This window comes from Penicillium angulare (assembly GCF_028827245.1).
Source record: "Penicillium angulare strain IBT 27051 chromosome Unknown utg000009l_segment0_segment0, whole genome shotgun sequence".
Taxonomy (NCBI): Eukaryota; Fungi; Ascomycota; class Eurotiomycetes; order Eurotiales; family Aspergillaceae; genus Penicillium; species Penicillium angulare.
Genome location: NW_026623168.1, coordinates 875664 through 903153, shown reverse-complemented (window position 1 = coordinate 903153; position 27490 = coordinate 875664). Strand labels below are relative to the sequence as shown.

The following is a 27490-nucleotide window of genomic DNA, read 5'->3' as shown; positions in this document are numbered from 1 at the left end:
TTAAACTTCAAGATCAGTATCAGATAACGGAGCTTCCAGACATCATATGAAATTCAAAGTGGGGGAGGTTACATTTCCAGAATAATTCTTTGTGGCTGAATACCCCTGAATGATGAAGAATCTCGGCAACTGGAAGTATCCACTTACCGGGCCGACGAAAAATGTTGCCGGCCTGACGGAGAATTAATTGAAGCCGTGGGAGTCATTTCACTAAATTGTGTATGTATTTGTTGTTATGTATATATATTAAGAAATGGGGTTCACATATTCCCAAAGATTGTGTAAAAGGATGATGAAGTCCGGGAAGTATCAATATGTACAATGCAAAGAGTGAATATCGTCAGAAGACCTGAGCCGAGGTCCTTTCCAGCCTGACTATGCTGATATGTATATCATAAGGAAAATGCAGATAATGGTTAGTTGATTGGAAGTAAGAAGGCGCCGACCCTTTTCAGACAGTTAGTAATAGAAGGTGAATGCCAATGGGGGTTGTGAGAACATACGATATAGCAGCAAAGCAGGCACACAGGATAGCTCCCTCCAAGTAGTTTGTTTTCCCCTTGAGGACAAGAAAACTGACGAGGAGCGCAGAACCAACCAGTGTGACCATGCCGAAGCGATCAAAATGCAATGTCATCGGTTTATCCAAAGCCCATGCAGCAAGGACAATCACAGGAGCTACCAAAAGACCGATCTGAATAGCAGAGCCAAGAGCAACACTGATCGCAAGATCGAGCTGATTCTTGCTCGCCACAATAACGGCAGTGACATTCTCGGCGACGTTTCCAGCGACCGGGATAACGATCAGTCCAACGAATGATTCTCCGAGGATGCCCTTCTCGTTCAATATTTCGAAACTGGAGGCGAAGAATTCGGCGCAAATTGCGATGAGGGCGGTTGAAGCAACCAGCAGAACGATGGCAGTGATACGGTTTGCGAGCGACATGTATTTACAATGGTGTGTGTCAGCTTCGTCTGTCGTTTCAGCGCGGGCTGAGTGCCAAGAGCGATGGCGTGTATGCGTTCGGGGAGTGGTATCAATATCTCCCAGTGGGACCGCTGAATCAGGTCGCATGTCGTTCATTGGAGATGAAGGACCCGGGGATTGAATTTGTTGCATCTCCGGTCGCTCGGTAGGCTTGCCGATCAAAGACCCCGACTCGGATTCCGTATCAGATTGGGATTCGATATCTATGAACATCTGGTCGTATGAGGATCTTCGGCTCGGTCGGTGGGATGCCAGTTTGTTGACTTGTAGGGGGACGTTTGAAGAGCGGAAAAGGTGGGCGTGTGATCGGAACTGGAAGAACAGGTATAGGAAGTAAATGCAGAGGAGAATGACGGAAACTCCTCTGCTGAAGTTGAGGGACATATTATCTGCGGATTTGACACTTTGCACGCTGCCGTAAAATGCCGTCTTGAAGGAGTTAGAATGGAAGCGAGTATAAGTGGAGGGCGAATACTAACGGGGATCATAAGACATGATACTGTCAGATTCAGCAATCCGATAAATGCATGAGTTAGGTCGCTGTTATATGTGAGATCGGCTGATTTCAATCCACCAGCGATGATGGCAGAGCCCAAAACCAGAAGCAGGTTTACAAGGATAGACCCAAGAAGAGATGCCTGTACAACTCTGATGTTGTCTTTCATAAGAGCCGTGCTATATTAAGGAATGTTAGTATAAATAAGCTTTTTACTGTCGATTTGATACAGGCCTTACACACTATAATCAAGTTAGCGTTAGTAATTCCACAAGGGCGCTGCAACTCCACGCAAGCAATCGATAAAACCCACAAGATAATCAACTCGGCAAGATTACCGACTGTTATGTTTAAGAGCGCGCCGGCAGTTTCTCCTAATTCCTGGGATAATTGTTCGGTCGCAAGGGTCAAGGTGATCGAGAGGGGTACGATGGCGATGAGATTCCAGATAAAGATCACCAGCGGGGAAATGTCGGTTAAGGAAACAAAAATTGCTACAAGAGCGAAAGGTATCGAGATGAGGTTCTTCGAAGTGATCAGATCTTTACACTTTCTCTTAAAGGCTGCACGGGGTTTGTCGCAAGCATCACACTGAACTGCTCTGGGCATGGAAGTTGTCGTCGAACTTCGGGGTCGACTGGAATGGAAAAACTCCTTGACATGGCGGGAAATATTGTCTGATGCATTTGCAATAGAGCCATTTTCTTTATTGTTTAAAAATATCATGTTAGAGTCGATGGCATGAAGCCCGGACGTTGTGCGTTAAGACCAAAAAAAGATGTACGTACGATTGATTCCCCATTGTTGGGCACGGGACCTATTTCCAGAATGGATGCTCGAACCACAATCGTCAATCAGATGGGACTCGTCTCCACATACTGAACTGTCGTGGAAAGGTCTGGTTGTGTCAATTTGCTCATCTGCTTCCAGATGGCCATCTCTGACCATATTTGAGGTATATCTGGTGAATAGGTTTCTCAGTTCCGTAGCAGAACGAAGGGAAGAACAAGTTGAAAAGGGGTAAAAAGCCCCAATACGATCGGGATCCAAGAAAATTAAATATCGTGATTCTCCGCTTTGATTGTCGGCTTAGCATCAGCGCCAAGGTTTAGGGGGCTGCGGGAATTGATTCGAAGGCCAATCAGGTTTACGTATTTGGGACGTTTCAACAGGGTTTTTGTTGCTAATAATTGCCCAGGCTTGCATGTCTATTGGGGCCATGGCGGCCTTGACAGCGATTGGCACTCGGGCGACCCCCTATCAATCGAATTCAATCCATGTGCCATGACAGCATGATAGGGCGCATTAGGGCGGAGTGGCTTCGAAGCTTCGTATAGGTCCTTACTGGGCAATTCTATTCACTCAACCTTGAATAACCCCCCCCCAGATACGCATGATGGAGACGCTCGGGAGCTGGGCGTGTCTGGTGACGACCAATAGGCAAACTTTTTTCTGTTACTCCGCTGTTAGGATGAGGATTCCGCTGATCAGGGTTCATTTCAAACAGGGGATGAAAATTGGCGGGATTAATGCCTCAACTCCACGCATGCACCGTTGACATGTCCCGAATTGTTTAGTCCGACCGGGTCGTATTCGCTTAGGACGGAGATGAACCTTTCCCTCAAATTCCCTATCTTCTGACCCTAACAACAGGACAAAACAACGAGATTTGAAGTTTTTTTTTTCTTTACCAAAGTGATCGGCGCGCAATGGCGTTCTGTGATCTAATCTTGCCTGTGGATGCCGACCAAAGCCATTCTCCATGCGACCGTGGAATACCACCGGGACAAACCTGTCTACGGGTGAAAACCCTGTCATTATCACTAACAGATAGCTGAAAGTTGAAATATAGCGCTGTTTTATCTCGAAGAAATGCTGGCATGGACATGTATAGTAGGGAATACTTCCTCTCCCCGTACTCCGTACATCAGAAGGGGCATTGCTCGCCACCTTGAAACACTGACAAGAGACCCCCACTAAAGGAGACCCCTAGAAAAAACTCCATAGAATGACCCCACTAAAAGAGTCAATCGTGACCTTGGTTGGAATAGGATCAATTCCAATAGGATAAGCGTGGCGTATGATCTACAGTCCCTACACAGTGAAGACCTCCTTTTCTTTTACTGTAGGTTCAACTTTAAATTTTCGCGCCCACACATCACGTCTATATACAACTCGAACTCGAAGGAATTAAATACAATATTGAAACAACACGAGTTGTCTATCTTTGGGAATCCGTGCCCATATCTGATGATACTAAATTAAGAGCTTTCCCCGCGTCACATATTTTATCTAAACTGTCGCAAAGAGGTCTCGACTTTGTACCAGGCGAGCCATGATAAGCAACACGCCGCCGAGGAGCAATGAAATCCCAGAGAACAGAGATAGTGATAGATAGCCATACTTGTCTGCCAAAGCTCCTGAAATAGGGACATTTGCCATGGCGCTGAAATCTTTATGTTAGTGGGTCACAGGATAAAAATGCCGAAGGTTAACTTACGAAAGAGCGGTCGAGCCAGCAACGCTCCCAATAGCCAACCCGAGAGTGGAAGACGAAGTAGATACTTGAGCTGCACAAGCTTGTTGTAGAGACAAAATGCCCTAGTCAAACGATTAGCTTGTTATCATGATTAAATGGAGCTAATGTATACTCACACCCGATGCAAAGCCATATGCGGCGCACCATATGCCCAACCCGGCAACTGAATCAGCCTTCGTCCAACACAATGCAATGATCCCAGCTGACAAGCTTGCAATGATAGCGCAATTGAATTTGCCAAATCTATCAGCGACAAACCCCGGAATGATACGACCCAGAAACGAAGCTCCATTTACGATAGAGACAGTGTAAAAGGCAAAGGAACTTGAGTATCCCTTTTCAACTGCATAGGATGTTGTGTAGAAGAAAGGCGAAAACATTCCAAAGTATGTGAAGAACATGGCAAGACACAAGAGCTGCAGCGCAGGCTGCTTGTAAAATGCTATAATTTCCGCCTTTCGATTCACGGGCTTTTCATCAACACTGTCCTGAATGCTTTCGCTGCCAGTCACATTGTTTTCAGACGAAGCATCTTGAGTAGGGGCGGGAGCGGGAGGTGATCTGCAGACAGTGCATGAGAAAAGAAGAAGTGGGATCATAATGAATCCGACAATACGCATTGTCCAGGGAAATCCGATACTTGGCTTTTTCAAAAGGTGGTCAATGGCGATAGGCCAGATGACACCTCCTAGAGATGAGCCAGCAATTACAATTCCCATAGCGGCAGCCCGCCTCTGTTTGATGTATTTTCCCACCAGAGCGACTGGCGGCCAGGTAAGGAGTGACATGGCAGTTCCAAGAAGAAATCCTTGTGCAAGAAGGAATTGGTAGTATTCCTTGCACAGGGATATCATCATTATGCCAAAGACATAAACAACTGACCCAGAGCAAATCAACACCTGCATTTTCAGAGGTCAGTTTTTTATTGTTAAATGCGAGATTACTATTTGGCACAAACTTACCTCCGGTCCGAAAAAGTCAAGTAGGGCGCCCGCAACTGTTGAGATCGAGAAAAGAAAGAAGATACAGATGGCGCCGATCCACCCAATGGTTGATTGGGATTTATCGGCCAACCGGGAGGTCGCATAGTAATCTTCGAAGATACCGAAAGAATTCAGGAACCCGACGGAGCAGAATAAGGCAGCGAATGCTCCGAAAACCACGAGCCACGACCGGGCGCTGCATAACTAATTGTTAGAAACTTGAAGGGCCGAGCACATATACTCTCCAAGGTCCAAGAAACTCAACATACTTGTTCTCGTTGGGTGTAGTCGCAGCCATGATGTTGGAGGGATGGTACTCAGATACCCATTGAGCGTAGCAAAGTGACTTAATTTGAATTTCATATCTCCGGAATATGCGGGAACTTATAAGAAAGGATCCCACTCAAAACCGGAAGCAGAATGATGAATATCGGAGCTTCCGGTGTGTTGATGTCCATGGATGTTGAAGCGTCACGCCAAGCCCGGCTTCGGCCCGGACCCTCCGCGGAGCGCCCTATACGATGTAGCGGAGTCTCCGGCCCCTTTCAACCTTCATATTGTTTTCGTCTGCTCTCTCTACACCACAACAATATCAAGCAAGAAAAAATGTCGTCTGTTTCGTCAGCTATGAAGCGGAAATCGTCATTAATATCGGATACCCCTTCGAAGAGGGCTCCGAGACAAATCCCAGTGTCCTGCGAGTCGTGTCGAAAGAAGAAGCTCAAATGCGACCGTACCCATCCATGCAGTAGCTGTTCAGCTCGCAAAATAACCTGCAGCTACGGTGATTATGGTCCCTTCGGAGGCGGTACAGCGACAGAGAATGCCATCCAGACTACCCAGCGTTCCCCGTCGGCGGCTGATAGTGCATCTCCCCGCCGCCAACAGCGTATCATGACATACCAGACGCCCGAGGGTTATCACAGAATCGGTGATGATCCGCTCGCGACAGCTGTGCGCCTAGAAAATATTATGATGTCTCATCGAGTTCCAAGTACTGTTTCGGCTGCCGTAAGAAGTCAATTATCCCAGTCGCATGTTAGTACGCCTATCTCTCGTCGGGGATCTACACCGGGAAGCCTGTCAACACTCATACACGGATGCTCTGCTTCATCCCAGAACCCTACCAATATACCCTTGATATCATATTTACCTTCAAGGTCCGAAATGCTAGATGTATTCGATTACTATTGTACCCATCTCGATTACCAATATCATCTCGTCATACCATCACGAACCAGGCAGGATATTTACAAGGTTTATGCGAATATTATGGATGGCGAATTTTGCGACTTAGGAATTCTGGCACTATTATTCGGTATTACGTCTGCTACTTTGTTCTTCCGGCTCCTATCGACCACAACAACGGAGGTTGCGGAAGCAGCTAGTAGAGAAGCAGCTTTCCTTGCAGGAGCAGCTCTGATGCAAGGGAACTACATGACCTGTCCAACCGTCGCTGGCTTGCAAGCTACGCTCATAGTTGGGCATCACATACCCGGTCTTACTCTAGACGCGTCCGTCTGCGCTTACTTCGTTCCGGGAACCATGATAAGCCAAGGAAAGAGTCTCAAACTTCATATTATAGACTGCCCAAGATGCGAAGAGGAGCGGAGAATAAATGGTTGTGATGAAACAGAGCTGGAACTCAAAAGACGCCTTTGGTGGGATCTGGCAAGCTACGACTGGTAAGACACTTTTCCCCACCAGATAATCTGACTCTAATAACCCTTTCCAGGCTTCTTGCATTTTTAAGCGGACCGCAAGAATTCACCTACTCCATTCGTCCACAACAAATGAATATACGACTACCTTTGAATGTCGAAGATGATGAAATCGAAACCGGAAACGAAAAGCCTCTTTCCACGCCAACAAGTATGTCCTATACACTCGCTCGCCTCCAACTAGCCGAGATATGCCGGGAGATTGTCGACCGGACCGCGCCGGAATACCTACAAGGTTACGAGGTTTCTTACGACAGAGTCCTCGAATTAGACCGTATGCTCAATGAGAAGCACGCAGAGCTACCAGACTTCTTTCGCTTCGATCAATCTTCTCGTCGAAAATATGCCGATCTCTACCGCGACCGACCGCAAATTGCCTGGCAAAGTGCATTCATACAACAAGGATACCAGGCGCGTCTTTGCCGACTCCATCGCTGGCATTTTATCCGAGGCGCAAAAGACCCTCGATACTCTTACTCGCATGTTGTCTCACTACAATCCGCACGAAAGGTTTTGGAGCTGAAGCGTATTATGGACGAGGAAGAGCCTATTCTACAAATTAATAGTTCATTCTGGGCAGTCATGCATCATGTGTTCATGTCGGCTGTTACATTGCTCATTAATATTTGTTTCAACTGGGATGACATCCTTGCAGAGAAGCAGAAGGAAGAGGTTCTTGGAGCTTGCCGCATGCTCAGTCGCGCGCAGCAGGTTTCCTCAATCGCCAGAGAGGGAATAAATGCCATGATGGGTACATTGCGGAAACACTGGATACAACAGAAAAGACCAATGTCTCATCTTTCTGGGTCCCAACCAGAACCGACTTTTCATGTTGATCTCCAACAATTAACTCCGGCAAGCTCCAACGTAGAGCTGAATAGCAATGCTCAGTTTATGCAGCCAGCGGAATATCACGTATCATCTGGCCAGGATGCTTTAAACTTGCAGAACACCGACTCTGGCGAAGTTCCACTGGAGGATATGTTCAGCGAAATGCTTGATGATACTGGTAATGTCGAGCTTGATAGCATCGGGTGGATGGAATTGTTGAGCGAATTGACGCATAGCACGATGCCATATTGAGCCTGAAAGCCCAGGCATGGTATTCATCAATCAACTTGGTCCCATGCAGGTCAGAATAGCCCCCATTTGCAGGATACGAGGTTGCCACGAATCCCCGCTCCACCCTGTCAGCAAATCATGACGATCGGCGATGCGGCTCGATAGCAATGGATGTAAACAAACAGGCGTACTTGTGCATGTTTCACTTTTCGCTCGCACCCATAAAGTCTCACGTCCTTCCACAACAGGGTATTTTTACCTACTCGCACACTGCTATTCACAAAACACCGACTGGTCAAGTTGTGCAATTCGCTTAACATGGACTCCAAAAACAACATTCAAACCATCGCCGATCGCATCAAAAATGGTCATATCACCCGCATCGTCGTTTTAACCGGCGCTGGGATCAGTACCTCCGCAGGTGTTCCAGACTTCAGAACCCCCAACACGGGCCTCTATGATAAACTCGCACCACTCAAACTGCCATACCCTGAAGCAATATTCCATATCAGCTACTTCTCCCATACACCCGAACCATTCTACGCGATCGCAAGAGCTCGTCACCCTGGAAATCTCAAACCAACTATCTCCCACGCTTTCCTCGCTCTACTAGCCAAAAAGAACTTGCTTCATTTCCTGTTCACGCAGAACATCGACGGCCTTGAAGAAGATGCCGGCGTCCCTGCTGATAAGGCTCTCTGGGCTCACGGCAACTGGAAAAGTCAACATTGCTGGAAATGCAAAGCCGAGTACCCTGACGACCTTATGAAACAATCTATTCAGACTGGGCAGGTGCCCTATTGTTTGCGATCGGAGTGTGATGGAGCAATCAAGCCGGATGTGGTATTCTTCGGACAGTCGCTTCCTGCTGAATTTGATGAGAAGCAGAGTCTTGTTTCGGAGGCCGATCTAATGCTTGTGATGGGCACGAGTTTAAAAGTTGCGCCCTGTTCGCAATTACCGCGCTTAACCAAAGAAGGCATTCCTCGGGTCCTGATCAATATGGAACAGAGTGGGGATTTCGGGAATAGGGATGATGATCTTTGTATTCTTGGCTCTTGCGATGATGGTGTGCGCCAGCTTGCAGATTTGTTGGGGTGGCAGGATGAACTGGACGATCTTTGGAAGGATATAGTGAAGACTAAGAAGGACGCGTTGAACTTCGACAAAAGGCCTACTCTAGACGAGTGTATTGACAAGCTTGTGAAAGAGATGGATGAGAAGCTTCAAATTTCCGCAGGGCATAAACGCATGCTGGAGAATCACCTTGGTGATAAATTTGCACGCATCATGGGGGGTAAATAGCCTAGATATCTAATTTAATGTAACGAGGAGCAATTTGTCTAAAATGCGACCGGTAATTTGACGATTTACCACCTAAAACATGACATGTTCCCTTCAGGGAGTCCCTAAATTATGGTAATGTGGCAATAAACCGAGCCAAAGACGGTCGGTACTAAATCTTAGCTATTCAATGATGCCATGATGATGCACCCCTGCTTTCTCCGAGTCCTTATAATAAAAGATTCGAATTGATGCATCTCAACAAAAGTTCTATACGTTCAATCCCCTCAAACCTCAATGCTACCCCTATTGCCTGAAAATGCAGCACGAGCACAAGGACAGCGACCTCCCAGAAATTCACCGATACATCACCACCCACAGCACAGAAGGCGAAGCAGTGTTTCTATCTCATGCCCAAGTCCCAGACTATATGCCGTCAAGGCCAGCAGGCTCAGACGGCGAAATTGCCCTCCTCTACGCGACGGATACTCTTCCCGCCTCATTAGAAGATGAAGCCGACATCGCGCAATACGATGAATTCCTACATCAACCACCGGGACTGACAACGGGAACAGGTACGGTATTTCGAATGATTGATTTGAAGCCCGGGAAGAAGACGCCGATGCATCGGACTATTAGTTTGGATTACGGGATTATATTGAATGGGGAGGTGGATTTATTGCTTGATTCGGGATCGAGTCGGCGTTTGAATCCGGGGGATGTTTGTATACAGCGTGGGACGGCGCATTCCTTTATAAATCGCAGTGATAAGGAGTGGTGTCGGATGTTATTTGTGTTTTTGCCGATGCAGAAATTGAGTTATAAAGGGAGGGAACTTGGGGAGGAGGTTTATGATCAGGACTATGATGATGAGGGAAATGAGTGAATGTTTAAGATATTGATTGATTGAAAGAATCAAAATAAGCCGTGGATAGCACTTCGCAGTCGGTCTTGCTTATTCAACAGTCACTGAGACCTTTGATTTGTCTGTAAACTATCAGTTAGTGAACTCGGAAATGTTACCCTGGGGGCTTTATTACAAAAGGCAATATGGCCCTGAATGTTCATCGCCTTCTCATAAGGTTCAGCATAATACCATGCCGCGTCCTGGATTGTTTGATCTGAGTGGAAATTTAGTCTCTCTTGTCTGGCAGTATGTTCCTGTTTGTCTACCTACCTCCATGCTGGATAGAGTAATACTCAGCTTCGCCTTTCCAGGGACAGAAAGTTTTCGTGTCAGTCTTGAGAAAGGCTTTCTGGTCCTTGATGGCCGATGGTGGGAACTTGCCATCAATGTCAGCTTGGATTTCCAATTTATGAACCCAGCTCAGTCACGCGTACATATACATTTCCTTCCACCGTCTCCCATGATTCAGCCTGAGCTAAAACCAGTCCATCGATTTGTGCTGTTGCGGTCGGCATTTTGATTATGGATTCGATTTGGGATGATGACGAGAGGTGACGTGAAGAGACATCTAGAGATGTTGTGCTCTCGGAGTTAAAGTGCGGGGAAAGTCTCAGCGAGAGGCTGCATGTGTTATATTACTGTACATAATAACTTTACAGATTTGTAAATTGAAGTTCGTTGAGAGTCAGTTAAATGTAAACCTTCTGTGATCACTCACTAGTACATATGTTGTTCAACCCCAATTCTAATTATACAATATGACCATTTGAGGCTCATTCTTTCTTCTTAGGGCTATTTCTAGATTTTTCAGCTCCATTTGTCACTGTCGGGGCGGCGGCCGACAAGCCGCCAGCTTAAATTTCTAAGCTGCTGACAGTCAAGACCCACAAGGATGCAAAATACACACATCTCTCTCTATTTGAGAAGTAGCCTTGTGTATTTAGTTTATTTAAACTCGGAAAAAAACCAGATTTGGACTTTTAAGCCCGCGAGATTATAAATTTTGCTGATTATAAACTGCGAAGATCGTCCTACTAGTAGAAAGCGATCTGGTTTGTGAATACTATATAAGATACCACACCCAAGACCTTTGTTATCTATTCAATTCATCAAGCACTGGCATTTCCAATTACCTTCGAATATCTTCATTTTCTTCCAATTGTCTTCCAACTTCAACTTTATCACAATGTCATCTATCAAAATGGACACTCCCATCCGCCGGGTGATCGCTTCCCACGACTCCAAGGGCAAAGCCTTCTTCTCTTCCGATGAGACTCTGACACCTTACGACCCAATCACAGCCCCAGAATTCAAGACTCCAGCCAGCGACGCAGGATTCGGCGTGATTCAAATCCACCGGTCGCGCGGATTCCCGGTTGATAACATGCGACCATTCGTCGACCCACACAAGACCCTCGTCCCGCTCGCTGACACCAAGGGCCCATCTTGTCGAGTCCTTGACCTTTATCCCGCCGAGCGAGGATGGATGCATCGAACCTTGAGCTTGGACTACTTCGTTATCCTGAGTGGAACTGTTGGGTTCGCTACCGATGGTGGCGCGGAGAAGATCTTGAAACCGCATGATATTATTGTTTGCCAAGGAACAAACCACGAGTGGGTTAATCGGGGTCAGGACCTTGCGAGAATCTTTGGGGTGGTTGTTCCTAGCAAGGAAATTGTTACGGAGGATGGAGAGAGATTGGAGAAAACGCCTGCGGGACCTGTCTATGACCCTGCAGAGGAGGAGGATTAAATGGTTCAATTGGTATCTCTATGGTCAGGTTTAATTGTTTCAAGAATTCGATCTTAGTTTTGAGCATACATAGATTTTACAGATAGGCTTTCGCCAATTTACATCTTTGTTTATCTACCCCCACACTAGCTTCTCTATCCACATCGTATGTGGGGATTCATCCCACTTATAACAGTTATCGGACTTCGACCGACCACGTATATCTTCCCCTCAACCCCACGCGGGGTATTCCAGCTTTTATTTCGCCAATTTTCCATCAAGGACTCGTTTTGAGACATTGCTATCCATCAAAGATGTCTGCCCAAGGAATTTCGTACGAGCCTTCCCGCTCCATTGTATACGATAACCGCTAACAAAAACAGCCGTGTCCTCGTCACCGGATCAACCGGGTTTATCGGCGCGCATGTTGTCGATAATCTCCTAGCGCGGGGCTACTCAGTCCGCGGCTCAACCAGATCAGCAAAGAAAGGCGAACAAATGAAAGCTGCCCGACCGCAATATAAATCCAAGCTGGAATTCGTCGTCATCGAAGACTTCACCAAGATTGGAGTCTTTGACTCAGTGATGGACGGAATCGACGCCGTGATTCATGTCGCAAGTGTATGTTCATGAGACCCAATTCCGAATTACGACCAGAAACTAATCCGCAATAGCCATTTTTCTATGATACAACAAATAACGAGCAAGAACTCATCATCCCCGCTATCAACGGCGTCAAGTCCATTCTCTCCGCCTCAGCTAAACCTGGAAGCAAAGTCCAGCGCATGGTCTTAACGTCCTCCTTCGCTTCCGTTGTCGATGTCAACAGTACCCCTCCTCCTGGCTTCACATACACTGCCTCCGACTGGAACCCCTTGACATACGAAGCGGCCGCTGACCCCAAGTCAACATCGGTGGAGGCATACCGTGGATCGAAGAAGTACGCCGAGCTCGCAGCCTGGGACTTTATCAAGGACGAAAAGCCACAATTTGACCTTGTCACCCTTTGCCCACCCATGGTCTTCGGTCCGGTCGTTCACCCTGTTCCCGATATCAAGTCGATGAACGAGTCCAACTCTGTCTTGTGGAGTGTGGCTGATGGCGTTGATCCTCTTCCTGGTGTGCGGGTGCCAGCATGGATCGATGCTAGAGATCTTGCGGAGGTCCATGTTCAGGCCCTTTTGAAGCCAGAGGCGGGTGGAAAGCGCTTTCTGGCTGCTTCTCCTGAGCCGTTCTCTTACGAATATGCTGCTGATATTATGAAAGAAAAATTTGATTGGGCTAAAGATTCTGTGTCATCTAATTATGTCGCTGGACAGAACCCTAGTGCTTCTTATGGTGTTGATGGGCAGACGGCGGCCCGTGAACTAGGTGTCACTTATCGCAGTTTTAAGGATACGGTGGTGGATTTTGTGAAACAAGTCAAAGAAACTATTCTTTGATACATTTTGAATGGCGGATCTTGCTGAAACTCATGTTGACGCTTGAGTTTGATGTATATAGGGTGTTTGTAGAGGAAATATGAATACTATATTCAGCTCGGACGATGATCTAGCAACTTAAATACACTCGGCTATGATACTAATGTTTACCAGCAGCGATGGATCTCATGTGAGCAGCAAGATTCTCAAAGCCCTGTCGACGCTTATCGACAATCTCTTTGAAGATATCAGCTGGTCCAATGGCACCAATAATGATCTGATCTTGACCCGCCAGAAGATCCTTATGAGCTGCATCAGTGAATTGGTCAAGCGGCATACCGAAGGCGCGACCTTTCTCTTCTCCAAGATAATCGTGAAGCTCAGCTAGTATATCTGTTAGTAACTGTACATTTTTGAGATTGAATAAAGGAATTTACTTTGCACCGGAGGAGGAGAAACTTCGATAACCTTGGTCTTTGTGTTTTGGAGGTTCTCGCGCAGGCAAAGTGTGAATACATTCAAGGCTGCCTTGGACGAGCAGTATGCAGATAGTGTAGCGCCGGGAATAATAGAGAGGTTTGATCCAGTGCTATATGATTGTATTAGTGAAATGGAAAGGCAGCTGAGATATGAGGAGGGAACGAACAATATGAAACTTGTAGGGTTCTCTTTCTTTAGGAAGTGAGGGATGAAAGCATGGGTAAGAGCGACAAGGCTATAGAAGTTCAAATCAAACTCCTGCTTAAAGTTCTCATAGTTGAAGCCCTTGGGGTCAGCCAAGTTGATGACACTTTGAGTGCCTGCATTGAGGAAGACACTGTCGATATCGGGGTGTACTTGTAGAACACTGCTCGAAATTAGCTATAATATCCATATATAGAGCAACGGCGGAATATTTACTTCTCGACAAAAGAAGGAATCTTGTCAACTTGAGAAATATCAAATGCGACACCGCTGGCCTTGTCAGCGCCATGTTTGGCCACAAACTCATCAAGTCGTTCTTGACGACGTCCAATAGCAGTAACTTTGACGCCCGTTTCAGCGAAGCGATCGGCCATTGCTCGACCAATGCCTGCAGTGGCACCGATGAATAGAACGTGCTGGTATGGGAATGCCATTTTGATTGAGTTGTTTGAAGGTTGATAAAAAGTGAATATGCCGGAACCTGTGCGAGTCCTGCTGTCTTTGCTGGATGCTGAGTTGATGTTTGATCAATGGAGGGGTTATATGATGGTATTTATGTTCAAACTCTTAGCTACTATTATCGAGAAGAAGAGGTTAATTCCGAAATTCCGAATCTGATTTTTCATACGAGTCATCGCTAATCTGGTCATATTTCCAAGGCTGATGGCCAACTGCTAGACAATGATCTCAAACGGCTCAGTCGGACTCTTGCAACGAATTGAGCCGGGTGGGTTGCAGTGATGAATGATACATCTTTTCGTATTCAGTCAGCGAGTGAAATCTCGCATAGAGTTAAATCCGGGCTCCACTCTCGGTCTCCGACCTTATCCGCGAGCGGTACTCAGGCGTCTAGCAAGGGTACTGAAGAAGGTGCATGGAGAACATAATTGTTAGTGTGAACTGTGAAGAACTCCAACGCTAACTCCGACCTTAATGGATGTATTCAGGGTTTACTCCAACATCACAGAAATCCCCCTGACCCGACGAAGGGACTGGATAAAGTATGCTTCAAGTTTGCGCTCGGGCGTATATCGCACTGGGAATGGATTAGGATTCCAGGCAAAGAATGATAGGACATAATTAATCTACTGCTCTCCTTTAGTATAAAGGGTTGGGGTTTATGGCCGACAGGACAAGCGTAACAACATTATGTAATTCAAGTTGGGGGCCGGGAAAGGGAGACACCGGGAATGAGGACTTGTGGTGTCTGACTCTCTGAGTGTATCTTGATGTTTGCATATTCTGGCTAAATCATAAAATCTACCTCGAGAACATTCATCACAATGCCCCCGCGACAGAAGAAACCAGGAGCATGCGTGCATTGTCGACAAATGAAGGTTGTTATCCATTGGGTATTTAAGAGAGGCAAAGCTGACGCCTAGCTTTATTCTTTCCAGTTTGGATGTGATGCCCCCAAAGTTTTTCCTGCCTCATGTTCGCGGTGTGCAAAGCAGAAGCTACGTTGCTCCATCGATCCGTCGTTCAAGCGGGTATCTAAAAAAAGAGTCCGCATCGTCCACATCTTTCATTTCCCCAGTCGGACGCAACTAACCTGATCCCAGGCGAGTGAATGCTCTAGAACGGGAGTTGAAAGATATCAAGCAGCGACTCGGTTCACCACCTGTCCAGGAAGTGCTCCAGGATATCGCTCCCCTGTCTACCGGGACGTCATTGCGCGCCGAGATAAGCGACTCACACCAGCCTTCCTTGAAGCCAATTATTGCGGAGCCGGGGCTTCATAGAGAAATCGGCTATAAGACGATAGGAGAGATCAAGCTTGACCCTTCTTCCATCTCTAGCTTGTTGAAAAAGTATGATTTGCCCTATCTCATCCTCAGAGGGCTTGCTGCTTACTAGTCAAGATACTACTCACACTATCATCAACAATTTCCATTGGTTGCCGAAGGAGCCGCAATTTTGGATAGATACGACTCATGTCCGCTCCTCTTTTGGACTATCATGACGATTGCTGCCAGGGAATTTGCCGAGCACAAACATCTTCACCCAGCTCTAACTAGCGCAGTTCAGAGTTTGGCATCCACAGTCTGCCCACCTTCACGCCAGTCCCTCTCTCTAATTCAAGCTTTGCTGCTTCTCAGCTACTGGCCTCTCCCGTTCGATGCCTCCATTGATGACTATTCCTGGACATACTGCGGGCTTGCTACGAACTATTCTCTTCGGCAGGGTTTGCATCGGCCTTCCAATATATCAGACTTTTCATACAATACTACATGCAATGAGGGAACAATGAACGACCGACGAAAGACGTGGCTGGCATGTTTCATTGTAAACCAAAGGTGAAGCCAATTCCGTACCCTATTTCAAGAATGACGTGGCTTACATGGCGAAGAATGAGCACACGATTCGGTCTCCCTACCATGGCGGGGACTGATCACAGTATCCTAGAAGCGTTGGCGAACAAGCCAGCATGGCTGCCAGATGTAATGCACCACCAACTGCATATTGCATACCAAGGGTCGAGGCTCTGTAATGTTCTCGGTAACTGCGAAATGACCGCCGATGGGCTTCTACCCAACCCTGCACCAATCATCCAGATGTTTGACACGGAGCTGCGGGCGCAGGAAGCTCGGTTTGCTTCGTGTTGGCGGAACAACGAGTATATTTTCTTTCTGGCCACCAAGCTACAGTTGTATTCTTTTGCGCTCTCAACTACGGGTCTTGAATTGACCAACTCTGCCGAAAGACGGACAGAAATATATTCCCATGCCTATCTTACGGCGATGAACTTGTTGCAATCTGCACTGGATCTGTCGACGGAGCTGCCTTATTGGTCTGAGCACCAGTTGAGGAATGTTATAGATGCCGTCTACTTTCTTCTCAAGCTCGGTGGGGCTTCCTATGAATTTGTGGACGAGGCAGCAGCGAAAAATACTGTCGGCCAGGTCTGGCAGCTACTCCGCAGTCGATCACAAACCGAGGATGACCATGTGTCTCGAGTGTGTTCCGTTATCGAATATCTGAGCCAAAACCCTTGGAAGCGGGAAAGTAATGTTTCGGTAAAAATCAAGTCACGCATGGCGGGAAATTTGGCTATTGACTCGGTGTGGTGCGCTCGCAATCGGTTCAGCGAGACGGTGAGGGCGCAACGCCCCGTGGACTATACTTCGGCGGCTGGAATCGAGAAGTCCTTGGATGGATTGGATGAGCAACCGTGGCTGTCTTTTTTCGGTGAAGTGGTTGGCGACTGGGAGTGTATCTTCGAGAAAATGAATGTAGAATCTTTGTTGGGATCCATGGATGGGGGGTAGCCAGAGAAACCAGTCGTAAGGCCTTTAGGGACAGACTTTGTATGAGATTAAATGACATTATGCACTTCTACATATCGATGGGGATATGCGCAAAAAGTTTGACTCCTAACCTTTAGCCGCTACTCATAACAACTGCGATGTTGGTCTTGTGAAAGAAACGCCTTGTCCACAGCATCCGCCATTGCCCCGATTGATGGAAATCTCCATTTATACGCGACTTTTCCATCAAAGTCCTTCAAATTCCCTCCCATCCCGCTCACTCCGTCGCATCCCCGAGAAATCCATGCACTTGTCAGTCCCAGCTGCTTTGCTGGTACATGATCCGCCGGCAAGCTTTTCGCGGTATGTAGTAATTGATCCTTCTCGAATCCAAAGCCACGTTTCAAGTTGTCTAAGAGATAGAAAAAGTTGGCGTGGGCAGGCTTGTATGACCCAATGTCCTGTGCCGTGTAGATTGCATCAAACTTCACTTCTCGTAGAGGGCCGGAGAGAGTTTTGGCGATATTTTCATGATCCACATTGGATAAAATAATCAATTTGTAATGTTTCTTTAGCTGGAGAAGCCCGTCGACGGTATCAGAAAAGGCCGGCCAGCTGCCAGCAGTCTTGCCAAATGCATTTCTCTCTTTCTCGGTCGTTTTGATTCCTTCGTTCTGTGCTACCTTGTCATAACAGGTAGCAAGAACATCGTTGTACAGCATATTTGGGTTCTCCTTTTCCAAGGGGGCCTGGATGGAATTGAAGAAGAAAATGAGCGCCTGCGGATTTGAGATGTAGAGATGGTTTGCGGGAAGACGGCTAAGGAGTGGTTGAAAGGCAGCGAGTATGCCAGACTCCCAGTCTATAAGGGTGCCGTAGCAGTCGAAGGACAGAACTTTGAAGTCGGTTAAGGACATTTTAGTGTGATGTAAAAGCGGCTTTGTGATAACTGCGGAGTGAACAGCGAAATTGTTAGTTTTGAGTGAACTGACTGGCGGGTGCCTTTTATATATTGAAGTTTGAATTGTATCATAGAAGGACAGTCAGCGTCCCATCAATGATTATGATGACAGGCCTCAGGGTCTGGGCCGAAAATGGAACAGCAGCGAGAGCGGGAGCCCGAGCGCGTTCGCAGTTGAATTATTCTGGTTGGCTCCTGTCTGTGGGGCATTGGCGGCCTCGGCCTTCCAAAGAGCCTACTTCGCATTGGTGTGCGAAAACGGGATCAATCGCAATTGGCTCGAGCTATAGACAGGATTCACGTAGAGTTGTACGATTCTAGCAGCTTGACATTTTGGCTGCCTAGTGCAAACATTGAGTGCCCACCGCCAGTGCGGCGTTTTCCTCATTGGATTACACATAAAAATATCTTTGCATTCCAAAAAGGGGAAATGCCCTGCCTTATGAGTCACATCCGGTTCATATAAAGCTACCAACACTAATTCGTCTTATTTTAAAGGTGGGTCTGCTTTCGCAAATATTTCGATCTTCGATCAAGAATGGCATTAAATAATATTTCTATGGATCGAGGCATAGACCACTCACTCACCGATTATGAGGAGGCCCGAGCAGCACTGCAACAGCAGGAACGGGAAATTTCCTTTGATTTTGCTTTCAAACGTGATCAGTCAAACCTTGAGATTCAAGCAAGCGAGGTCCTTGATCGGATTCGTATCGCTGAGCATGAGAGGCTAAAATCAACGACTGGACTTGAGCGAGGCCAAAGGTTTTATGAGATGCTTTCTGCAATTGAGGATAGCGATCTTTTGCGAACTGCCAAGCGCTCACCCAAAGGAGCGCTGTTACACTGTCACTTTGATGCTATGCTGCCCCCTGAGGTGATGTTGCCAATGGCACAAAAAATGAGCAACATGCATATCAAGTGTACAGAACCCCTTGTGGAGGCCGGTTCTTTTTCAAAAGCTCTGCCGGAAATGCAATTGTTAAGCAAAAAGAAAGCCATGGCTATGTCTCATATCAACATTTTTGACCGATCTTATTCATCGAATGATTGGATGCTGTATAGCGACTTTCGACGGAGCTTTCCAACAGGCGATCAAGGAGCTGATGAATGGCTTCTTTCGAAGATCGAGCTACAGAGATCTGACGCGCATTCTCCACAAAGAACAGTCAATAGGTGCATGCCATAACTTCACTTTCAATTTGAGCAAGGCTGACAGGAAATAAACTGCAGTGTCTGGGGTTGCATGAATAACTCGATGCGAATAAACCGAGGCCTGCTTCGATATGAAAGCGCATGGAGAGATTACATTCGCCGTGTTATCTGGAATCTCGTTGAAGATGGTATATCTTATGCGGAAATTCGCTTTGCAATGCATTATGGGAGTACGGTCGCAAGCGATGATGGCGAACGCTCGCTCACCCATAGAGAGATGATCGCCATTGTTGAAGAGGTTCTGAGTCAAGAGAAGAAGAAAATTGAGCAAAGGTCCATTGCTTTCTACGGCTTCAAGATCATCTATGCCAGTTTGCGAGGATGCTCGCCATGGGAAATGCAATGGTGCATTCAAGATGCTATCGACCTCAAGAAAGAATTTCCCAACCTCATTTGCGGTATGGAATTATCCCCAGTTACGATTTGAAAGCCGGATTAGCATGCTAAATGAATAGGATTCGATCTTTGCGGTCAAGAAGATGCTGGAAAGCCCCTCTCGTTTTGGGTACCCGACCTTCTCGATATGCAAAAGCAATGCAGGGATCTTGATCTTCATCTACCCTTCATTCTTCATGCAGGCGAAACTCTCGACGATGGCGGCGACACTGACTCTAACTTGTATGATGCAATATTACTTCAGTCGAAACGAATAGGTCACGGATATAGTCTTCATAAGCATCCGCTTCTTATCGAGATCTGCAAACAGCGTGATATCGCAATCGAAATATGCCCTACAAGCAATGAACTGCTTGGTTTGTGCGAACAAATGCAAGGTCACCCGGTGTACTCGTTATTGGCGCAATCCGTCGCCTGCACAATAAATACTGATGACCCCGGATTTTGGGGGTATTCAAACCCCACTCATTACTGACGCGTATTATGCCACTGGCTGATTACTTCTGCAGATCGTCTCACTCCCACGAACTGTACCAAATCACCATGGGATCCAACAAAATATCACTTTCCGGATGGAAACGTCTCGCAGAATGGAGCTTGGACCACAGTTGTATGGATGAGGAAGAGAAGACTGAGCGGAAAAGAGTTTTTCAAGAGGACTGGCGCTTATTCTGTGCTTGGATCATAGAAACATTCCCCTAACATACTGCTTGAACTAGTAAGCCGTCTCTATGCACGTTACTATTTAAATTAATGTTTATAGTACTTGATTTTCAGTCAAGATGCAAGCAAGTGAATATATGTATGCCCGAAATCAGATTACTAGGAATGGATGACTACAGGTATAGAATCATTACTATACGTAACCCGAAATAGTCTTTAGGAAGTTACCCTGTCCTTGAAAATAAAAATATGTACAAAATGACAATCAAAAGTCCCACCCTCGCTACCATTTACATTGACATGAAAGACATTAATCGTAAGACATCTAGATCGTGTCAGAAGAATATAGTTTCACCGGCACACCAACATCATGCATCATAGTCAAATTAGACAGCTTGATGGGTTCCTGTCGAGGGTGCGGATCAGCGTTGTCGAGTGTATCGAAATTCTGCATGAGTCGAACAACAGTATAACTGGCCTCAGTGAGAGCATATTGTTCTGGATTTCTGTTAGATCGAGACTTGTTTTTAAGCTGAAGAGGGATAAAGACTTACGTCCGAGACAGATCCGAGGACCACCATTGAAAGGCAGATATTCCCAGCCGTGCTTGGGATTCTCTTCCCATCGCTCCGGACGGAATGAGCGAGAATCTTTACCCCAGAAATCGGTCCGGCGGTGCATTGAGTAGACGTTGTAAGCACACAGTGTACCCTTCTTGATGTAAACGGGCGATCGCTTGTCGGGTCCACCTCCAACAGGGAGAGAGGTGTCCTTTGTTGCGACGCGGAAGTTCACAGGGACAGGTGGTTGAAGACGCAGAGCTAAACTTGTGTTAGTTGCGTAAAGACATATATGAATTGTTTGATATACTCACTCTCGTTGAGCACGTATCGCAGGTAGGGAATATCCTTCAGCTTGGTTTGTGTGATCTCAGTGTGTGGATGCTTGCTGTCACCGAATGTCTCAACAATTTCGCGACGCAGGCGATTCCACGCCTGCTTATTACGTGCAAGATAGAAGAAAACTGAACTTAACAAGCTGGCAGTAGTATCCCGACCGGCGAGAAGAATGTTCAACATGTTATCACGAAGCATCTTCGGATCATCGGTGTCAGCCGCCAAAGCATCGAGGAAAATGTAACGATCGCTTGCATTCTTCTCATCGGGATTTCTCTTCTTCTCCAGCGCAACATTGACATAATGATCGACAACCTCATGCACGCGACGGTTCGCTTCCTGGAACTCCTTAGGATTGACTGTCCAATATAGGCCTTGAGCTCTGGAGCGAGCGGCCAGCCAGTCCTGGGCAACAGTGAAGGCGTCGGCGAAACCCTGGGCATTCTTGACAGCAGACTTGGCCAGAACACCTGTAGTCTCAGATTCGGGGAGCATGCATCCTACTGACTCGCCGAAGAGGAAATGCGTCGCTGAGTCGAGGGTTAGGAGGAAGAAAAGTCGCTGAATGTCGAAAGCACTTCTATCCCGGGGGATGAGATCGAGCAAATGGTTAATATGATCATCTAGCAGAGCCAAATCGGCGACCTAAACATTTTTTAGCATAAGTTGGAGATTTCCGATCGTTGAAATGTAGAGATGACGTACCTGGTCCCTAGTAAATTGCGGTCGCAATAGACCTCTAGCATGCGACCACCCCGCACCATCTAATGTGAAAATTCCATCGCCGAGTAATGGATAAAATTGTTCGTGTCGTGTTCCCAATGAGAAATCCTTGAACTGAGTCGCAAGGATTGCCTTTACATTCTCAGGCTCAATGGTGGCCATGAGTTCCCGACCGAACATAAACTGATTGAATGTATTTCCATAGATTCCATATTGATCGCACAAATAGTCGATCCAGCGCTTTTCATGAACAGCCTTTGCAAGTGTAAGGAATGCAGGGATTCCCAGGAATCCTCTTGGTCCACGAGCACATGGTTCGCAGTGCAGGGATTTGGATAATTTACGGTGATGGTGTAACTGTGTTAGGTACCGCACGACCAGGAAGGCTACACATGCTGCACCAACCAGGAGCACGGTAGGGCTGAGCAACATTGCGGCGGGAAGCCGAAGGATTTTCGAAGGAATACAAGGTGTAAGTATGTAAGATGGTTGGAAGAAGGTGGGAAGATCTAGTTTAGAAGTATATTTGTAGTGAATAGAAGAAGAATAGAATAGATCGATCTCATGAAAGAATAATGATGCAATGTTAATCCCGCCGATCCTATTTGACTATGAAGAATCTCAAAAATATGGGAGAAAACGAGACGAAGAAGAGAAACATCCTCGGCTCAATTACACGTGAGAATTCCATAGTTGTGGGTCGATCGCAAGCTCGTATGAAAATGGATAGAATCGCTAAATGACACATCATAATGCTCGTGCTCAATCTCGGGATGCACCCAGGATTCTCGATCGAAGCGCAGATCTTTCCCCTTTACAAGCACCCAGAGGACACGGAAACCACCCAGATTCTCCTGAAGTGGCGCTTTTTCCCCGGGTGCTCTCCGGTAATCCCATTCCACTCCACACTATTGACCGCGGCCTGCATTAGTGGCAGTCCCATTGAAACAGGGTAACCACTCGTTCAATGCCTTGTGAAAATATCCACGTGAGATCTTGCCAGGTGCGAAATTCATATGGAAATCAAAGCAGTGCTCGGCATTGGGCATGATATAACCGAAGACTGTGTCCTCAGCCGTCTCCACGTTGCACTTGGGGATCTCCGTCGTGAAAGAAACACTTTGCGGGGCAATGCTTTCCGTGGCAAGGGGAGACAGTGTTCGCCACGGATCAAACTGACCTCCGCTCCAGTACACATTTGAAGGGCGGATTGTCCAGCCTCCGGTTTGGTTGTTCGTGGCTTCGACCAGGGGGCGTTTGGGTAAGAGGCCACTTTTCACAGCCTCGGGAAACTGTCGGTTGCAGGTGTATTGCATGTACTCCAGTGATTGATAGCGAGATAAGAGCGAGTGTGGACCAATATTGTTGCTCTGATAATATCCCCACTCTGTGCAGAACTGCCATGTCCAGCTGATTGTGTCTGCATCCGGAGACTTGGGATTGAGCACACATGAGGATGTTTGGTTCTTGTCGCGGTGGTCGCAGTTGGTTTCGTAATTGAAGTTGATAAGGTCGATGAAAATTGGCCAGGATGCAAATCGCTTCACGACGTATTCTTTGCCTTTGTAGGGCGCAAATCCGTTTGCACCAGCAATTGTCAGAGTCTCGTTGTCAGTCTCAAGGTGTTCGCAGAATGATCCAAGACTGCCGTCTCCACCACCAAGACCATATGCTTGAAAGTACCCGAAAATGCCTGCGATCGCTGCAGTGAAGTCTCCTCTGCTGTTTTTCTCCGCACCAGTGCCGAAGAATTGCTTCTTGATGGCAGCTGAAGATGAACTGTTCTTCGACAATTCTGCGTCAATATATTCCATTGCAGCCTTGATATCCTTAGTGCAGTTCAGATGCCCATTGGCAACCATGCCATCATAGACCTGATCAAAATATACGCTCATGTCGACTCGAGCCTGCACTGGTGCGGATGATGCATAGGACGCGAAGATTGTCTCGGGATAATTGTGTCGCGTGAATGCCGCGCGCATTCCAGAATATGATCCTCCAACCATGACCCATGGAGTGGCCGATGGCACTAACTCAACATTTTTGTAGGTAGGGCGGGTGAAGTTTTGCGCGAAGTAAGGTATATCAGCTAGAGCCTGCGCGTTCGTGAGATAGATCCAGTGTTCCGGAGGCGTGTTGTTGGTGATTGGGAAAGGAAGCGAATCGCCGTAGTATCTATAAGCCCATTAATATGTGAAATCAAAACAACCATGAAGATTTCGTCTCACCGATGCTCCCAAACAACTCCCATTGCGCTATGCTCCTGTAGCATCGAAGCGAAAAACGAGGTTTCATTCCCCAATTGAAGCTTAGCTGAGCTCTCTGCATTGGATTCGCCCACATCGTAAACAAAGACCGGTCCACCCTCGACGTAGTATTTATCCTGCACCCAAAAGCGATTCTTGTAGGTACCGACGGACGAATCGGTATGGTCAATGGGAATCTAGTATACTGTCAGCAGATGTTTAGTTTGTTATTTCGTCGTGGGACCACACCGAAGCATATTCAGCAATAACCTCATCAGTCAAGTTGTCAGCGATTGCATGTACGGATCCTTTCTGGCTCAACAAGACATCTGGGTCGAGACCCATTTCAGCCATAAGCTTCAACTCCCGTTTGAATGGCGAAGATAAAATGCCCATGGCAGTCGCCAGAGCCGGAGCCATAGTCAGGGCTAAAGCCCACCGAGCGAACATGGCCAAATGCATCTTCAGATCTGAGTAAATCGGATATCAAACTATCTGAGAGATGAAGATCATGAAGATCGGCGATCGCCGGTGGTATATAAGTGATCAAAAAGAATGGTGAAATATGGAAGAAATTCAATTCAGCAAGTCCGGGAACAATACTAACGGCTGAAGAACAATGGTTGCATCTGAGAGGTCTTTACAGCTATCTGCAGGTGAGTGTGTGATTGGGTTGGCGGGGCCCTCCACCAGGCACACCCGAGACTGATCCAACGTCTTCGGACTCCGGTTTAGCTTTCAACAATTAAGTATGCCTTGGCATCTTCTGGAGTCCGGAGGGTCAGCATAGTATGATTTACTAGAGGCTCTGGCCACTTGATGTTTTTCTATGGTGAGACTTTCAAAACACCAGTCTCTTACCTATCTGTCACCATCTCTTACTCTACCTACTATGGTCACCGCTAATGGAGAATTGCAGCCATTACCCCAGTTAATAGGACATTTGTTAATCGAGAGAGATAGAAAGACAGTCTTTTGTTGATCGCGGAAAATCTCGTGTATATCACACCCAAAACAAACATTTACGATGATGTCAAACGGCCATTTCCGAATTGAGTCAGTTAGATCAGGTACTAAAAACAGGCACCACGCGGGTGATCTCCTGAAACCAGACTCAAAGTCTGATTTACCATGTATCTGCAGATCGCCGACGGAGAATGTCAGACAAAAACGTGGAGGTGACAGGGATTCACCTGGTTGGGGAGACAATCAATGGTGGAGCTTAGTATTGTTCTTTAGCCGCCGGTCAACCGTCGCCTGAACTATAACCCAAATAAGCAAAATTTGTTCGATCGCTTTATACTGCCATGCGATCTAGATTGTAAATGTGATTAATTAGTGTCTTGTTCGGTGTCGCCACCCCTTGCTTCACCATTGGTATGCTGTGGCTAGGAACGGATCGATCGATCATCTGGTGGAATGCTGTCAACGATCTGGAATGTGGCGGCTCCAGATCTCAAAATCCTCAAAATCTGTCAGGATCATGATGGTTTCTTTCGGAAACTCAAATTCATGCGATTTGAATTTACTTAGGCGCTTTCTGTGTCATGATAATGCATGCGAGCCAGTATATCGCCCACAACACCCCATTCTCAATTACTCGTGAATATATTCCTTTTACTCCTAACGTGGCACAAAGCCCCACGCTGGCGAGCCTTGTGTACTACTCGTACTACGTCAGAAATTCCGAATATCAGCATACAAGAAAGCAGCACCGGCACTGAGTTTAAACTTGGCTAATCATCCATTTTTCTCCGTGGATGCCCAGTATTTGAAGCATTACTATGCTGTAACCTGACCAAGGTCAGGGTAAGCATTGATTGACCCGTACTAATGATCTGGATAATTTGACACATCGAAATAGACTGGCTCGGCTAGTTGACGGTGTACTTTTGCCCGTTTGCTTCGGCACTGCCATTAATAAGTCCGGTGTTTCGGGATTCAAGGAAACTCCGGGCCAATTGCGCAACTAGTATCATTGAAAATTCGTGCAAGGCTCGCGTAGATCTAGTCGCTAGACTTTCCGGATTCAAAGTCCAGCAACCAGTCAGGGCACCAATCCACCCCACCTTAAACCCTCCGAGGTCTCACTTCGCAACTTTCCTTGGAATCCCATTTAATTGCGCGTTCGGATCCTGGGCACACATCGCTCCTCGCACTTAGTAACTTGTATTCAACCAATCCTTGCCTTTCTCGTTAGTCTTATTAATGGATCCTCCACAGGCCTCAATCCTTCTAATACCGAAAAGGTAAGACTCTTGTACACTTTGGGTTTAGCGGGGTCCGTGCCATACCGTATTGGGGACTTTTCTGCTAGGGGACTTCACTGTTGTGTTATGTGTTTCCGGCCCAAACAGTCCCATCCTTTTGACCGCCTTGTTCCATTACGGTATAGGTTACAACGCTAAACCCAAAGAGAATCTGTGGGGCTGATATTGTATCAAAGCAGGATGAGGTCACAAGGAGAGTCATTTCATTAATTTTGATTGTGAATTCTTAATCCTGAGAATTCCAGTTTTCTGAATCTGGTATGTTCTTCGGCAACTTGCAGGCAAATCCATAGAGCTTTCATTGGCTGTGATGTCAATTTGCAGCACAAAAAAATATCGAATTAACTGAATTATCATGTAATCGTATATCATGATATCGCCTTTCTCTATGAATGCTGCGCATAGCTGAGGGTAAAATGTTGAAGACCATGGGATTCCAACGAGTACAGCTTCGAATTTTGTACAGTAGCATCGGAGGCTGTCCACTGGATGTCTTGATTAAAACCCCATACCCCGTACCCCACGGCATCCCCTGATCAGTAGCACTGGCAGGGCCTGGGGGCCGCTGGCCCCGGGGGCCGGATGATCGCCCCCACTTTATATTGTGCGGACGAAATGCATCATTGTGCATACATAGTGTTTAATAATGTGGTATCTACAAATATTAATAGTTTAAAATCTGCCTTGAGACCCCTGTAGTTCAACTTGAAGTTGCATTAGATTATTACTAGTATTACTACTAGTAATTCCATCCAACTCTGAAAACTCTTCGTAGCCACCTGCTTCATCCCAGCGCGAAGCTCATCCGAACAACTACTGTGAGTTCACTTATTGCATCCAGGCTTTTTTGATGTATTGATCGGCCAAGAATGCGCGGATACAATGGAGCTCCACACTGTCTCTGTGCGATGGCGTGTGGGGGCGGGCCTCCATCTGGGCATATACATAGATGTTATTGCGGAAACTTAGCCGAATGCTTTTACTACCAGAACTGGCGATGAAAGTCCAAAGTTCTAAATAATGCTCAGAAACATACATCTTTGCTGCAATCAAAT

At 46.7% G+C, this 27490-nt stretch overlaps 15 protein-coding genes across 15 annotated transcripts; 8 read left to right on the top strand and 7 right to left on the bottom strand.

Moving 5' to 3' along the window:
• Window positions 1–451: 451 nt before the first annotated feature.
• Window positions 452–2432, bottom strand: N7478_011886 (uncharacterized protein; the record flags this gene model as incomplete). Its single annotated transcript, XM_056928100.1, has 4 exons — window positions 452–1417; window positions 1468–1663; window positions 1798–2188; window positions 2273–2432. 4 exons carry the CDS (start codon window positions 2430–2432, stop codon window positions 452–454), a joined length of 1713 nt encoding a protein of 570 aa, XP_056773827.1.
• Window positions 2433–3776: 1344 nt separating this feature from the next.
• N7478_011885 (putative MFS monocarboxylate transporter) lies at window positions 3777–5304 on the bottom strand (the record flags this gene model as incomplete). Its single annotated transcript, XM_056928099.1, has 5 exons — window positions 3777–3930; window positions 3985–4085; window positions 4140–4922; window positions 4986–5202; window positions 5276–5304. The coding sequence occupies 5 exons, from the start codon at window positions 5302–5304 to the stop codon at window positions 3777–3779; spliced, it is 1284 nt and encodes a 427-aa protein (XP_056773826.1).
• Window positions 5305–5612: 308 nt separating this feature from the next.
• On the top strand, window positions 5613–7810 carry N7478_011884 (transcription factor domain-containing protein; the record flags this gene model as incomplete). Its single annotated transcript, XM_056928098.1, has 3 exons — window positions 5613–6691; window positions 6742–6878; window positions 6912–7810. The coding sequence occupies 3 exons, from the start codon at window positions 5613–5615 to the stop codon at window positions 7808–7810; spliced, it is 2115 nt and encodes a 704-aa protein (XP_056773825.1).
• Window positions 7811–8107: 297 nt separating this feature from the next.
• Window positions 8108–9094, top strand: N7478_011883 (Sirtuin family; the record flags this gene model as incomplete). Its single annotated transcript, XM_056928097.1, has 1 exon — window positions 8108–9094. The coding sequence occupies one exon, from the start codon at window positions 8108–8110 to the stop codon at window positions 9092–9094; it is 987 nt and encodes a 328-aa protein (XP_056773824.1).
• A 298-nt stretch (window positions 9095–9392) lies between these two features.
• N7478_011882 (cupin domain-containing protein) lies at window positions 9393–9959 on the top strand (the record flags this gene model as incomplete). Its single annotated transcript, XM_056928096.1, has 1 exon — window positions 9393–9959. The coding sequence occupies one exon, from the start codon at window positions 9393–9395 to the stop codon at window positions 9957–9959; it is 567 nt and encodes a 188-aa protein (XP_056773823.1).
• A 69-nt stretch (window positions 9960–10028) lies between these two features.
• On the bottom strand, window positions 10029–10495 carry N7478_011881 (DUF427 domain-containing protein; the record flags this gene model as incomplete). The annotated part of the gene is made up of 4 exons (XM_056928095.1): window positions 10029–10060; window positions 10114–10194; window positions 10251–10356; window positions 10415–10495. 4 exons carry the CDS (start codon window positions 10493–10495, stop codon window positions 10029–10031), a joined length of 300 nt encoding a protein of 99 aa, XP_056773822.1.
• Window positions 10496–11166: 671 nt separating this feature from the next.
• N7478_011880 (cupin domain-containing protein) lies at window positions 11167–11733 on the top strand (the record flags this gene model as incomplete). The annotated part of the gene is made up of 1 exon (XM_056928094.1): window positions 11167–11733. The coding sequence occupies one exon, from the start codon at window positions 11167–11169 to the stop codon at window positions 11731–11733; it is 567 nt and encodes a 188-aa protein (XP_056773821.1).
• A 293-nt stretch (window positions 11734–12026) lies between these two features.
• On the top strand, window positions 12027–13154 carry N7478_011879 (SDR family oxidoreductase; the record flags this gene model as incomplete). Its single annotated transcript, XM_056928093.1, has 3 exons — window positions 12027–12046; window positions 12096–12333; window positions 12387–13154. The coding sequence occupies 3 exons, from the start codon at window positions 12027–12029 to the stop codon at window positions 13152–13154; spliced, it is 1026 nt and encodes a 341-aa protein (XP_056773820.1).
• A 139-nt stretch (window positions 13155–13293) lies between these two features.
• On the bottom strand, window positions 13294–14251 carry N7478_011878 (oxidoreductase, short-chain dehydrogenase/reductase family; the record flags this gene model as incomplete). The annotated part of the gene is made up of 4 exons (XM_056928092.1): window positions 13294–13517; window positions 13571–13722; window positions 13780–13980; window positions 14034–14251. 4 exons carry the CDS (start codon window positions 14249–14251, stop codon window positions 13294–13296), a joined length of 795 nt encoding a protein of 264 aa, XP_056773819.1.
• A 1893-nt stretch (window positions 14252–16144) lies between these two features.
• Window positions 16145–17086, top strand: N7478_011877 (Transcriptional regulatory protein LEU3; the record flags this gene model as incomplete). The annotated part of the gene is made up of 1 exon (XM_056928091.1): window positions 16145–17086. The coding sequence occupies one exon, from the start codon at window positions 16145–16147 to the stop codon at window positions 17084–17086; it is 942 nt and encodes a 313-aa protein (XP_056773818.1).
• A 119-nt stretch (window positions 17087–17205) lies between these two features.
• Window positions 17206–17982, bottom strand: N7478_011876 (putative haloalkanoic acid dehalogenase; the record flags this gene model as incomplete). Its single annotated transcript, XM_056928090.1, has 1 exon — window positions 17206–17982. The coding sequence occupies one exon, from the start codon at window positions 17980–17982 to the stop codon at window positions 17206–17208; it is 777 nt and encodes a 258-aa protein (XP_056773817.1).
• Window positions 17983–18564: 582 nt separating this feature from the next.
• Window positions 18565–19215, top strand: N7478_011875 (uncharacterized protein; the record flags this gene model as incomplete). Its single annotated transcript, XM_056928089.1, has 1 exon — window positions 18565–19215. The coding sequence occupies one exon, from the start codon at window positions 18565–18567 to the stop codon at window positions 19213–19215; it is 651 nt and encodes a 216-aa protein (XP_056773816.1).
• Window positions 19216–19398: 183 nt separating this feature from the next.
• N7478_011874 (Metallo-dependent hydrolase) lies at window positions 19399–20339 on the top strand (the record flags this gene model as incomplete). Its single annotated transcript, XM_056928088.1, has 3 exons — window positions 19399–19639; window positions 19697–20087; window positions 20147–20339. The coding sequence occupies 3 exons, from the start codon at window positions 19399–19401 to the stop codon at window positions 20337–20339; spliced, it is 825 nt and encodes a 274-aa protein (XP_056773815.1).
• A 286-nt stretch (window positions 20340–20625) lies between these two features.
• N7478_011873 (cytochrome P450) lies at window positions 20626–22351 on the bottom strand (the record flags this gene model as incomplete). Its single annotated transcript, XM_056928087.1, has 4 exons — window positions 20626–20798; window positions 20855–21121; window positions 21175–21841; window positions 21902–22351. The coding sequence occupies 4 exons, from the start codon at window positions 22349–22351 to the stop codon at window positions 20626–20628; spliced, it is 1557 nt and encodes a 518-aa protein (XP_056773814.1).
• A 476-nt stretch (window positions 22352–22827) lies between these two features.
• Window positions 22828–24627, bottom strand: N7478_011872 (putative serine peptidase, family S28; the record flags this gene model as incomplete). The annotated part of the gene is made up of 3 exons (XM_056928086.1): window positions 22828–24094; window positions 24148–24362; window positions 24415–24627. 3 exons carry the CDS (start codon window positions 24625–24627, stop codon window positions 22828–22830), a joined length of 1695 nt encoding a protein of 564 aa, XP_056773813.1.
• Between the last annotated feature and the right edge of the window lie 2863 nt (window positions 24628–27490).